At 48.4% G+C, this 13,934-nt stretch overlaps 1 protein-coding gene across 1 annotated transcript; it reads right to left on the bottom strand.

Annotated features, from left to right (window-relative positions):
* Positions 1-1,904: 1,904 nt before the first annotated feature.
* On the bottom strand, positions 1,905-8,787 carry NANP (N-acetylneuraminic acid phosphatase). The gene is made up of 2 exons (XM_065401106.1): positions 8,649-8,787; positions 1,905-5,800 (listed from the first exon to the last, which is right to left on the bottom strand). Exons 1-2 carry the CDS (start codon positions 8,736-8,738, stop codon positions 5,075-5,077), a joined length of 816 nt encoding a protein of 271 aa, XP_065257178.1. The 5' UTR covers positions 8,739-8,787; the 3' UTR covers positions 1,905-5,074.
* Between the last annotated feature and the right edge of the window lie 5,147 nt (positions 8,788-13,934).

Raw genomic sequence — 13,934 nt, 5'->3', positions numbered from 1 at the left:
TTGGCCTTAATGATTCCTCAAAGCACCTATAGCTAGGGATAATCCATTTTTTTTTATGTTAAATCAAAATAAATAAACTGAGAAATGAAGGCAAGGAGTCCAAAACATAGTTTCATAGGATAAATATTTTGCTAGCAGTAAATTAAAGTGATTGTTTAAATATTCTGCTAAGAATTGTTAAAAGGAACAGAGATGATCTAAAAGGAAGGTAAACACTTTGCTACAGATCTCACATTTGAAAGAATAACATATTTCAATATTTTTGGGCCTGGTCCAAATCCTTCTGAAATCAGTGAGAATCACTCAACTGACTTCTGTGGGCTTTGGTTTAGGCTCTTTATGCTGAAAGTGGCATCTTTTGGAAGAGACAAAATGAAGATCATCTTATTTGGGCCTTGATCTTGCAAAGACTTACTTACACATGGTATGTAATTTTACTTACTGTGATTAGTGACATGGGGTTACTCATAATGCATAAAGTTAAGCATGTGTGTAAGGTTTGGTGCCTTGGTCATGAAAGACATCATGGATCTTTTTGTAAGTGTGGCGGTGTTAACCTCAGTGTCCTGCCATATTCTAAAAATCAGATAATTACCAAGTAAATTTTGCCTATCGTTTACAATGCCTGCCATGAGTAAGCTAGTATGACAAACTAAAAAAGCAAGAGAAAAACAAGGATGAGGGATATTAATAAAAAATTAATGTTGGATAAAAAGACTTTGCTCATTTCCTAGGAGCAGAAATTAACATGATGGATCAGATCAGTGGCTCATCTAGTCCAATATCCTGTCACTGACAGTATCCCGTACCAAAGTATTGGAGGAAGATGGAAGAAAACTGTTAGTAGACAGAGATGGAATAAACTATCCATAGGGAAAGCTTCTTCCTAACTCCTAATAATTAAAGACTGTTTTAGTCCCTCAAGCATGAGATTGTTATATCCCTTCTAAATCTAATTGTAACTGAATGTTCTTGTTACCTATAACAACATCCAATCCTTTTCTGAATTCTGCTAAATGGCAAAGTTTTCAAAAGTTTGTGTGTTAACAGTTATAAAGCTTTAACTTTTTGAATCTCAACCTCTGTCATTAAATAGTCTGCCCCCCATGATTTCCCACAACTGTGAAAATTTAAATCAATAAAAATCTGTCAAAATTATTTAAAAAAGAAAATTGAATTCTGCCAAGCCTATCTATGTAGTTAGTATACAAAAAGTGCTTTTGCTTCTTTTCAGAGAAAGGTGCTATGTAGAGCTTAATCGTCAGATCTCTACACAAAGTTCATCTTTTGGGGGGGCTTAGCAAGTGATCAGATGTATAATTATTATGAGTGAGTTGTTTTGTGATTTGTATGGTTGGTCCAGTATGCATCTGTATAGTTTTTATTTTTGTAATTATACATTTTAGTTTCTCTGAAAGCACGCAGGGCAAGGGATAGGTACTTCAAATTGAAACCAAAACAAAAATAAATTACTGTAATGGCAATAGGCTAGAAATCTGTTTCAAGCAACTTGTTACAACAGAATAGAGCTCACTGGAAAGCATTACAATATTTGTAATATCCTGTGTGCTAGCAAAAAATGTTTGTTTACCCCTCATAGAGCTACTCGTAAATACTTGTAATCCACAAACAACATAATGCATTATCAAGACAAACATGAAACTTATGTCCACTGAAATTAGTAAATCAGTAATGGTCCAATGATTAGAATTGTTGATCACCTACAACTTTATCTGAAATCAATGGAAAACACACCTATTCAGCACTTGTGAAAAATCAGACCCAAGGATTCAGGAGCCTAACTTTGCTATTTTTGAAAAATAGGCCCTGTTTAAAAAAATCAAACCAAACAAAAAATACCTTATTGGTACCATTTCTATCTACAAAGAGCCAAGGAAAATATGCTTTAAAAACAGGAGATTTTATTTGACAAGTACATCATTTATTTTAAATTAACAATTAAAAACCCAAAGCATGTCATTTATCAGTGTTAAACAAATGTTCCAGATCAGCATTTCACAAAAAAATCAAAAGAATTTCAGAGTTCAAACTATTTCAGAATATGCCTCCCATAAGGAACATTATCTCCCAAAGTAAACGTTTTTAGTAAAAGTGCAGGTGGAATTTTAGTATATTTTGACAGTATATTTTAAACAAAGGAACCTTTTTATTTTGTTTTTTAATTGCCTGGTTATATTAATAAAGACTTGGCAAAACCAGAACTCCGCTGAATACAGACTGTTACACTGTCCTGTTTTGCTGTTTTTCTCATAAAAATGATCCAGATGGTTTTTTTTTTTTCTTTCAATTTCACTAGGCATTTTGGAAGAGATCAATCTCAAGAAAACCAGCCTGCCAGTTTAAGACATGCAGATAACCTAGATATGACGACATACTCTGAAAGCACGTTAGATAGGAAAAAAGAATGTTCTACATTCTTCTTGTTTTATAGCAGCATAGTAATAATTAATAGTAGCCAAAGTGCACACTGGTAGCTACATGTATCCTGGTACAGTACTCCGCAATGAAGGAAAAATATTTGTGTGACCCCTCTGTAGCGGAGTTACTGTGCTTTCTTCTTGTTTCATTGATCATTTTAAAACACTGTCCATGTGCAAAGCAGAAATAACAATGTTCCTCTCTAAAGCAGAGTGAGACCTTCCAAATAAATAGGCCAGTAGGCGCAGCAGCCCGAGGCAGAATGGTGGTGCATTATTGGCAAAAAAAAGTATTAGACAGATCCTCAATTTGTATAAATAGTTACAGTTTCATTGAAGTCAAATTTACAGCAATTGAGGATCTGGCCTTATGGCTCCATGGATATCTGCAGTCCAGAGCCTCATCCCATAATTATGGATTGTTTTTTATTACACTAGCACTCAGAGGCCCTTATCAGACTGGGCTTCCATTCTGCTGGGTGCTGTACAAACAATAGATTTTTAGTGTAACACATCTTGGAAGGCTGTGGTAACACTTTTTTTTTTTTTTTTTAAACAGTCTTCATTTACAGAACCAAGCCACCAGTCTAAAGTAGTTGAATACTTGGTGACACCATCTAACCTTTTGTATACATTTTATTGCTCGACAAAGACCTCATTTAATGCTTAGCCTTCCTTCTTAATTTTTCCCCATAATTATGTTAGACTTAGGTGGTGCCTGCTTTTCTTTAACTGATTGTTCTGTATGGCTCTGGAAGTTTGCTCCTTGAGGTCCCCCCTTAGCGCTTGTCTAAATGAAGAAGTTGAACTTTTCTTTTAAAAATCAATTTAAAGTGCAAAATCCTTCATGGACACTTATTTCAGTTTAGGGATGACATTTTGATTTAGCTTAACTCTGTTGCCAATCAATTTCAGTTAAACCAAAAAAGCCTCATTTAAACCAAAAGAAGTCTATGCAGGGCACTGCACTAGTTTAAAATAGGTTTAAATTCACACCTTAGCTGCATTAGTTGAACCTTTCTCATGTAGACATGTCCTTCCACACCTTCTGGTAGGTTTCCTTGCTTTATGGTGTTCTATGACTCTCCAACTCTGAAATGTTTTTATCCTAACTCACAAACATATCCAAAATATAACTATCAATTGTGATGAACATTTTTTTAAAACATGAAATTTGTGATCCATCACATAATGACAGACAGGCATGGGTGTTAAAATGTGCAATACTTCCAATAAGTGTATTAGTCCCAATTTCTAAAAATATGAAAATTAAAATCTGATGTTCCCAAATGTTCCTATGTTTGAAGTGTGAGAAAAGTTACATTCTTGAAAAAAAGAGGTGTTTTATAAGGAGGGAAATTAACTGACTGTCACAAAAGGAAATGAAGTACAGCAAAATTAAATAAATGTGTGGAGGAAGAGTAGTGTTATAATATGGCATAAACAGGGTAATCTAAATCCAGCGTCAATAGTATACACTGCAAAGCTATTTATCCAGTATTACATCCTATACCTGAATTCAAGTTCCTGGAAAAGTTATGCAAACCACTTATTTTTTACTACTATACAATTTTTGGAAATACAGATGAAGTACATGTAGAAGCTAGAACTTGGAAAGGTTCTACAGCAATGGAAGTAGTAGCCAAAAAGGCTGCAATCCTGTTACTGGCTCCAAGTGGGTAGACCCCTGCACCTTCCTGAGCCAACTGCACGACCAAAGTTTGATCAAAATTCACTAATAAAAACCAAACAGAACTTAAAGCTCATGCAGTTGAATATTAGACAAAACTGAGCAAAGACCATTGCAAATGTCCAAAAAAAAAAAAAAAAAAAAAAATCAGTTAACTCACAATATAGTGCAACGTAAATCATAATCTGCATTACAAATACTGTTTTAGTGCAGATACATGTATGTGATTAAAACAAAACTCTATCCATGAAGTCCTGCTGATAAATGGTCCCCTATACATACGCAAGCTTTCAGGTGTACATATATATTTTTCTGACAGGGATTTGGGTCTTATCATTTAAGAACAGTCACTGCAAAATTTGAGAAAAGTCACTAGCTTCCAAAATTACAAAGTCAATAAGTTTGCCCAAAAAGCAAAGTCAAAAATTTTAGAATGGGCTGCTTTATGTACTAGATCCAATCACTTTTTCAAATGGGGAAATTCAATTTAATCCTTATTGAGAAATCTATGGATTACATTGGGAAGAATCTAGAATTCTACCATATTCTCTTCCACCTTCTATTGTTTTATACACCACAAACAATCTTTTATTACTGAAATTCCTGCTAAATTTATAAGCCAGCAAACCAAAATGAAAATCAAAACATGGAGTTTTTCCTTTTTCGTTGTAAAAGCAAAAGACTGATGAGCAGAGTTGTCTCTGACCTATGCTAAAAAAAAAGTCTCTCAGTAATTTCCAGATGTAGAGCATAAATTTAAGACAATTGCACTTATGCTTCATTTCTTTTCAAAAAATTTCCATCAACAACAAGATTCACTTCAATACTTTTCTTCTATTGAACTCCACTCATAAATAACTCACCCATCCACTGTTTGAGTAAACATGTTTACGTGTGTAAGATTTTAGGGCCAAACTTTCAACAAAAACATTAGCAGGCTAAGGACTTAGCATTTCTTAGATTCTATATTGGCACTGTCATGTACGTCATTAATACTAACCATTTTGTCAGTTTCTAAGTTAGCATTCATTTTGTGGTCCATATTCTGTAAGAGTGCTGGAAGATCAAGAACAGAAGAAATTATATAATGAGGTACTGGGGAAGTGTTTACTGGCATTGTCATTGTTTTATTTATCCAGACAGTTGCTTTCAAACCTGCATTCAGGCCTCCTTGAATATCTGTGTCTAGTGAGTCACCAACCATCACACAGTCCCAAGGCTGTACCCCAAGCAGATCACAACAATGATGAAATATAGATGGTGCTGGTTTCTCTTCTTTCTGTTCTCCACCCACAACAATGGCATCAAAGTATGGTTGACAGGCACACGCTTCAATCTTCTCCCTCTGAGTGAGTTTGTCTCCATTAGTTAATAAAAGCAAGCGGACCATTTTTCGAAGTTCTGTAAGCATGCTTCTTGTCTCCTCTGTTAGGGTTAGATGCTGGAGGCGTGTAGTTTTCCAAAGGAAATAACATTCTGCCGCCATATTTCGATTAGCCTCACCACCCTTTGTTTCTTGTATTGCTTCTTCCCAATGTGAGATCCTTAAATCAGTAATGCACACCTTAGCTGGATCATGACACTCTTTGAGGAGTTTTTCTTGGACCTTATTACAAATCATGTGAGCTTCTCCTTCATCACACTGATGTTTTGATTGCAAGACATTTATTACCTTTAACAAATGTAAAGGGAAAGGAAGGTTACAATAAGGCATTAAACACTAAGGGCCAGATTCTGCCACCCTGGCTTATATGAAGTATTACTTTCTTCCACAGCAGTCCCACTGAAATAAATCGGGATACTCCTTGAGTAATGTATTATTCAACATTAGTAAGGATGGCAGAATGTGGCCCATAGTTTAAAGTGACTTAACACTGAATTCTTTTAAAAACTAACCCATAAGCATAGCTCCACTGCATCAGCAAGAGCCTTCAGAAGGCACTATGCTTTGGCTTCCCTCTAACACCAGAGGGTAGGTGGGAGGGAGCAAAAGAGAGTAAATTACTTCACCCCTGAGTGTAGCATACACATAATATGCCCATGTAAGGTAGGGGTGGGCAAACTTTTTGGCTAAAGGGCCACATCTGGGTATGGAAATTGTATGGTGGGCCATGAATGCTGATGGAATTGGGGGTTGGGGTGCAGGAGGGGGTGCAGGCTCCAGCTGGGGGTGCAGGCTCTGGAGTGGGGCCAGAAATGAGTTCAGGGTGCAGGAGTGGGCTCTGGGCTGGGACAGGTAGTTGGGGTGCACATGGGGGGATGAGGGCTCTGGCTGGGGGTGCGGGCTCTGGGGTGCAGGAGGGTGGGACTGAGGGGTTTGGAGAGGAATCAGGGCTGGGGCAAGGGGTTGTGGCACAGGAGGGGGTCAAGGGTGCAGGCTCCGGGCCACGCTTACCTCAAACAACCCCCAGAAGCAACGGCATGTCCCCCCTCTGGCTCCTACGTGGAGGTGCGGCCAGAGGTCCGCAGGTGCTGTCCCTGCAGCTCGCTTTAGCCCTGTTTGCTGGCCAATGGGAGCTGCAGGGGCAGCACTTGGGGCAGGGGCAGCGTGCGGAGCCCCCTGGCTGCCCCTACATGTAGGAGCAGGAGCAGGGATGTGCTGCTGCTTCTGGGAGCTGCATGGAGCAAGCCCCCGACCCAGCTCCCCAGCAGGAGCAAAACGTCTGAAGGGACGTATGTGGCCCCGGGCCATAGTTTGCCCACCCCTGACGTAAGGGGTACCTGGGTGGGAGGTTAATCCTTCATACTCCCACAATCTAATGCTAAATTTGTGACGGTGTGATGTTCAGACCCATGGTCTAAGTTGTAATAAATCTCTGAAGAAACCGGTTAATACTCTATCAATAAGTGATCACAGCTTCAGAGCCTTGTAATTACTGCTACAAAATCACAAATAGTAACAAACAGCCTAATTATGCAACCTTTATTTAGGATGACTAAAGTAAGGCCTCAGATATTACAGGGATGGGCACTACTGAAACCCCTAAGCAAGGAATGGTGTGTAAGTTGCCCCTCGCCAGAAATAGCCCCAAGCAGCTTCATACACGCACCTCCCTCTTCCGCATTGCTTTGGTAGATCTACAGACACCTGCCGAGTCAGCTCAGCAGCACTGGCCGGTGCACTAAGCCACCACTCGGCCTACTCCCCACTGCTTTGTTCCTGGGCCACCTAGAGGAGACACCGCCCCCATCCGTGTGCTCTGACCCAGGTAGCCCACTCGGGGTGCAAGTGAACTTGTTATTTCCCCTTAATCCTCTGCACAGCCATGTAGCCGCAACCCGCCCAAGGTGGGTAATGTCGGGTGTCCCCCGGCCACATATCGCTGACTGTGTCCTCCCCGTGTAGGACATGGCCACGCCAGTACCTTACAGCGACCCCAGGACGAAGGGGTTAGTAATATTACGGGAGAGAGGGGCCTATGGAAGAGCACATGATGCGGTCCCCACGGTAGCATTTCTGGGGCTGCCGTGCCCGGGGGCTTGGGCGGGGAGAGGAGAGGGGGCTGCCGTGCCCGGGGGCTTGGGCGGGGAGAGGAGAGGAGAGGGGGCTGCCGTGCCCGGGGGCTTGGGCGGGGAGAGGAGAGGAGAGGGGGCTGCCGTGCCCGGGGGCTTGGGCGGGGAGGGGGAGGGGAGAGGGGCTGCCGTGCCCGGGGGCTTGGGCGGGGAGGGGGAGGGGAGAGGGGCTGCCGTGCCCGGGGGCTTGGGCGGGGAGGGGGAGGGGAGAGGGGCTGCCGTGCCCGGGGGCTTGGGCGGGGAGGGGGAGGGGAGAGGGGCTGCCGTGCCCGGGGGCTTGGGCGGGGAGGGGGAGGGGAGAGGGGAAGGGGGCTGCCGTGCCCGGGGGCTTGGGCGGGGAGGGGGAGGGGAGAGGGGAAGGGGGCTGCCGTGCCCGGGGGATTGGGCGGGGGGGGAGGGGAAGGGGAAGGGGGCTGCCGTGCCCGGGGGATTGGGCGGGGGGGGGGGGAGAGGGGAAGGGGGCTGCCGTGCCCGGGGGATTGGGCGGGGGGGGAGGGGAGGGGGGGCTGCCGTGCCCGGGGGATTGGGCGGGGGGGGAGGGGAAGGGGAAGGGGGCTGCCGTGCCCGGGGGATTGGGCGGGGGGGGGGGAGAGGGGAAGGGGGCTGCCGTGCCCGGGGGATTGGGCGGGGGGGGGGGGAGAGGGGAGAGGGGGCTGTCGTGCCCGGGGGATTGGGCGGGGGCTGCCGTGCCCGGGGGATTGGGCGGGGAGAGGAGAGGGGTTGCCGTGCCCGGGGGATGGGGAGGAGGCTGCCGTGCCCGGGGGATTGGGCGGGGGAGGAGGGGAGAGGGGTTGCCGTGCCCGGGGGATTGGGCGGGGGGAGGGGGCTGCCGTGCCCGGGGGATTGGGCGGGGAGGGGAGGGGGGCTGCCGTGCCCGGGGGATTGGGCGGGGGGAGGGGGCTGTCATGTCCATGCGCGGGGTGTAGGGAACAGGTGCGGGGACGGGGGGCAGCCCCTCCCGGAGTTGGTGGTGTCACCCTTGCGCGCCGAGCCAGCCCGGCCGGTACCTGCTCTATGGCCCGCCGGCCCGCGGCGGCCGTGTCAACCAGCGTGTTGTCCAAGTCGAAGAACACGGCCTTGACCCCCTGCAGCCCCATCGCAGCCTCGCTCCAGCGCTGCTGCTGCGCTCGGCCCGGCCGCGCGCTCATCTACATCTCGCGAGAGTTGCTGGTCTCTCAGGGTATTCCTAGCAGGGCGGCCGGGAGAACGGGAGCGGGGCGATCAAAACCGCGCGAGAACTCGTACTCTCGGGTGGCGTGTGCTCAGTCAGTTTATGTGGTTGCGCGCGCAGCGGGTCCTAGTGGGTGCCGGTTCCGTCCCTCGGGGTGGCGGTGGCGGGTTTCCTGCAAACAACCTTCTCGCCATACACACGAGCTGGCGCCGCCGCCCCGAAAACGGGTGGAGCGGTGATAAGGTGCTAGTCTGCCGTTAGGGAAAGAGCATCGCCATGGCAGCCTCCACGCCCTGCCCTGGAAACAACCATGGGAGCTCCCGCCACGCACATCCCCTGCCCTAGGCACAGCCGTGGCAGCCCCCCCCCCTCCCTGCCCTAGGCACAGCTGTGGCAGCCCCCCCCCACCCTGCCCTGGGCACAGCTGTGGCAGCCCCCCCCCCCACCCTGCCCTGGGCACAGCTGTGGCAGCCCCCCCCCCCTCCCTGCCCTAGGCACAGCCATGGTAGCCCCCATCTCTCCTGCTCTGGGCACAGCTATGGCAGCCTCTCCGCCCCCCACTCCCTGCCCTGGGCACAGCCAAGCGCCTGACAGCCCTGCCCCAGCCCATCCATCCCCTACTGTGCCCATTGAGCACAGTAATGCCAACATTTGCCACATTTCCTCTGACCTCTTACTGAGCACAGCCACGACCACCTTGCTCCATACCCAGTCCAGAGCACAGCAGTGCCACCATGTGACAGCCATGGCAGACCTTGTGGTCATGAAATGGGCCCCTCATTATTGCTGGGTTCCACAGTTTCCCAGTCATGTGAGGTGATGCCCAGTAAGATGGAGAAGCTTGGCCTCAGGAATCTTTCATGTTCTCAAGGGGAAAAGCACAAAAGAGCTGAATTCAAGTAGCAGAGCCTCTTTTAGGTGGGTACAAAAGTAGCTACTTTTGCAGGGGAGACGGGTCTGTATATATCTTTGTTTTACTTTTTGGAGGTCCAAAGATCCAGGAATTTCTGGAACAATGGGAATTGGACAAGGAGTGGTTACTGGGTAAGTTATTGCATACTAGTGAGGCTCGGAGCATAACTGAGAGGGGAATTCTGCGCCTTAACAACGCATTTCCCATAATTTGCACTACACTGGTGGCAAGCTGCAGATGAAGACTGAGAAGGTGTGCTTAAGAGTTATTGCTGCTTGTATGTTCCTCAATGTGGCCTGCCTTTGGAACATCTAAGCCCAAGTCAGCTGGCCCGTGCCAGCTGACTTGGGCTTGCGGGGCTTAGGCTGTTTCACTTGTGTGTGTAGATATCTGGGCTCAGGCTGGAACCAGGGCTATAGGACCCAGTGAGGTGGGAGGGTCCCAGAGCTTGGGCTCCAGCACGAACCCCAGAAGTCTACACAGCAGAGTAGAAACAGCCCCACTGCAGCCTGAACCATAGGCACCGACTCTGTGAGTGCTCCAGGGCTGGAGCACCCACAGAGACAAAATGGTGGGTGCTAAGCACCCCCCGGCAGCCCCCCCATCAGCTCCTCCCCAAACCCCCAGCGCCTCCCGCCCGCCGGCGGGCCCTGCTGATCAGCACCTCCCCCTCCCTTCCTGCACCTCCCGCCCACCGCAATCAGAGCTGTTTCGTGACATGCAGGAGGGAGGGGGGAGGAGCAAGGATGCGGCATGCTCAGGGGAGGGGGCGAGGCTAGGTGGGAAGAGGTGAAGCAGGGGCAGGAAGAGGTGGGGTCTGGGTGGGACCTTGTGGGGAGGGGTGGTGTGCAGGCAAGACCTGGGGCGGAACTGGGGATCGAGCACCCCTCGGCACTTTGAAAAGTCGGCGCCTGTGGCCTGAGCCCCATAAGTCTGGTCTACACTACGAGTTTAGGTCGACTTTAGCAGCGTTAAATCGAATTAAGCCTGGACACGTTCACACGACGAAGCCCTTTCTTTCGACTTAAAGGGCCCTTTAAACCGGTTTCTTTACTCCACCTCCGATGAGGGGATTAGCGATAAAATCGGCCTTAGCGTGTCGGAATTGGGGTAGTGTGGACGGAATTCGACGTTATTGGCCTCCGGGAGCTATCCCACAGTGCTTCATTGTGACCGCTCTGGACAGCACTCTCAACTCAGATGCACTGACCAGGTAGACAGGAAAAGCCCCGCGAACGTTTGAATTTCATTTCCTGTTTGCTCAGCGTGGAGAGCACAGGTGACCACGCAGAGCTAATCAGCACAGGTAACCGTGATAGAGTCCCAGGATCGCAAAAGAGCTCCAGCATGGACAGAACGGGAGGTACGGGATCTGCTCGCCATATGGGGAGACGAATCAGTGCTAGCTGAATTCCGAAGCAGTAAACGAAATGGCAAAATATTAGAAAAGGTCTCCAAGGCCATGAAGGACAGAGGCCATAACAGGGATGCACAGCAGTGCCGCGTGAAAATTAAGGAGCTAAGGCAAGCGTACCACAAAGCCAGAGAAGCAAACGGAAGGTCCGGGGCAGAGCCGCAAACAGGCCGCTTCTATGCGGAGCTGCATGCCATTCTAGGGGGTGCAGCCATCACTACCCAAACCGTGTGCTATGACTCCCTCACAGGAGAAACACACAGGGAAGCGGGTTCGGGGTACGAGGAAGATGAGGATGGAGATAATGTAGATAGCTCACAGCAGCAAGGAAGCGGAGAAACCGGTTTCCCCAACAGCCAGGATATGTTTATCACCCTGGACCTGGAACCAGTAACCCCCGAACTCACCCAAGGCGTGCTCCCAGACCCTGAGGGCACACAGGGGACCTCTGGTGAGTGTACCTTTGTAAATATTACACATGGTTTAAAAGCAAGCGTGTTTAATGATTAATGATTAATTTGCCCTGGCAATCGCTGCCAGTACAGCTACTGGAAAAGTCTGTTAACGTGTATGGGGATGGAGCGGAAATCCTCCAGGGACATCTCCAGAAAGCTCTCCTTCATGTACTCCCAAAGCCTTTGCAAAAGGTTTCTGGGGAGGGCTGCCTTATCCCGTCCGCCATGGTAGGACACTTTACCACGCCAGGCCAGTAGCACGTAGTCTGGAATCATTGCATAACAAAGCATGGCAGCGTATGGTCCCGGTGTTTGCTGGCATGCAGACAACATCCATTCCTTATCGCTCTTTGTTATCCTCAGGAGAGTGATATCATTCACGGTCACCTGGTTGAAATGGGGCGATTTTATTAAGGGGACATTCAGAGGTGCCCCTTCCTGCTCTGCTGAACAGAAATATTCCCCGCTGTTAGCCACGCGGTGGGGGGAGGGGTGAAGTGATCATCCCAGAGAATTGGGTGTGGGGGGGGAGGGGGGTTAGTTGGGTTTGTGCTGCATGTTAACCCTGAAACCGCAGCCCCTCCTTTTACATTGCAAACCCATTTTAAATGGCCAACCCAATGGGTGCTTGATACGGGAAATGAGGGCGCTGCTGTTTGAAACCATTCCCACATGTTAAGAAGGTTAAAAAAGCCAAAAACTGTGGCTTACCATGGCTGCCTGCAAGCTGAAATCTGTTGCCTGGCACTGCGTGAGTGATCTCTCACACCAAACCGGCAGGCCCTCAATATAAGAGGAAAAATGCGACCTTGTAACGAAAGCACATGTGCTGTGTAATGTGAACAGCAAAATTTAACGTGAAAGAGTGTACCCATTGTTCTCTAAAATGTGTCTTTTTTAACCAGCTCTCCCTTCTCCTCCACCAGCTGCAAATGTTTCTCCTTCACAGAGGCTAGTGAAGATTAGAAAGAGAAAACGGAGGACGCGGGACGATATGTTCACAGAGCTCCAGATGTCCTCCCACGCTGAAAGAGCACAGCAGAATGCGTGGAGGCAGTCAATGTCAGACTACAGAAAAGCACAATATGAACGAGAGGAGAGGTGGCGGGCTGAATCGCGGGATGAACAGAGCAAGTTGCGGGCTGAAGATGATAGGTGGCGTCAGCTTGCAGACAGAAGGCAAGAGTCGATGCTCCGGCTGCTGGAGCATCAAACTGATATGCTCCAGCGTATGGTTGAGCTGCAGGAAAGGCAGCAGGAGCAGAGACCGCCGCTACAGCCCCTGTGTAACCAACAGCCCTCCTCCCCAAGTTCCATAGCCTCCTCACCCAGACGCCCAAGAACATGGTGGGGGGGCCTCCGGCCACCCAGTCACTCCACCCCAGATGATTGCCCTAGCATCAGAAGGCTGGCCTTCAATAAGAGTTAAAGTTTTAAATTGCAGTGTGTCCTTTTCCTTCCCTCCTCCCCCACCCATCCCGGGCTACCTTTGCAATTATCCCCCTAGTTGTGTGATGAATTAATAAAGAATGCATGAATGTGAAGTAACAATGACTTTATTGCCTCTGCAAGCGGTGCTCGAAGGGGGAAGGGGAGGGTGGGGTGGTTGGCTTACAGGGAAGTAGAGTGAACCGGGTGGCGGGGGGGCGCGGAGGGTTCATCAAGGAGAAACAAACAGAAGTTTCACACCGTAGCCTGGCCAGTCACAAAACTCGTTTTCAAAGCTTCTCTGATGCGCACCGCGCCATGCTGTGCTCCTCTAACCGCCCTGGTGTCTGGCTGCGCGTAATCAGCGGCCAGGCGATTTGCCTCAACCTCCCACCCCGCCATAAATGTCTCCCCCTTACTCTCACAGATATTGTGGAGCGCACAGCAAGCAGCAATAACAATGGGGATATTCTTTTCGCTGAGGTCTGAGCGAGTCAGTAAGCTGCGCCAGCACGCTTTTAAACGTCCAAATGCACATTCCACCACCATTCGGCACTTGCTCAGCCTGTAGTTGAAACAGGTCCTGACTCCTGTCCAGGCTGCCTGTGTACGGCTTCATGAGCCATGGCATTAAGGGGTAGGCTGGGTCCCCAAGGATCACGATAGGCATTTCAACATCCCCAACGGTTACTTTCTGGTCCGGGAAGAAAGTCCCTTCCTCCAGCTTTCGAAACAGAACAGAGTGCCTGAAGACGCGAGCATCATGTACCTTTCCCGGCCATCCCACGTTGATGTTGGTGAAACGTCCCTTGTGATCCACCAGGGCTTGCAGCAGCATTGAAAAGTACCCCTTTTGGTTTATGTACTCGGTGGCTTGGTGCTCCGGTGCCAAGATAGGGATATGGGTTCCGT

The sequence above is a fragment of the Emys orbicularis genome, chromosome 3 (genome assembly GCF_028017835.1).
Source record: "Emys orbicularis isolate rEmyOrb1 chromosome 3, rEmyOrb1.hap1, whole genome shotgun sequence".
Lineage (NCBI taxonomy): Eukaryota > Metazoa > Chordata > Testudines > Emydidae > Emys > Emys orbicularis.
The sequence above is the reverse complement of the archived record's forward strand: the minus strand, read 5'-3'. Positions and strand labels throughout refer to the sequence as shown.

Excerpts from the sequence above, each read along its gene's own strand:
- NANP (XM_065401106.1), bottom strand. The coding sequence starts at position 8,738 with ATGGGGCTGCAGGGGGTCAAGGCCGTGTTCTTCGACTTGGACAACACG. Across the intron at positions 5,801-8,648 it reads GCCGGCGGGCCATAGAGCAG|GTAATAAATGTCTTGCAATC; the intron begins GTACCGGCCGGG and ends CATTTGTTAAAG.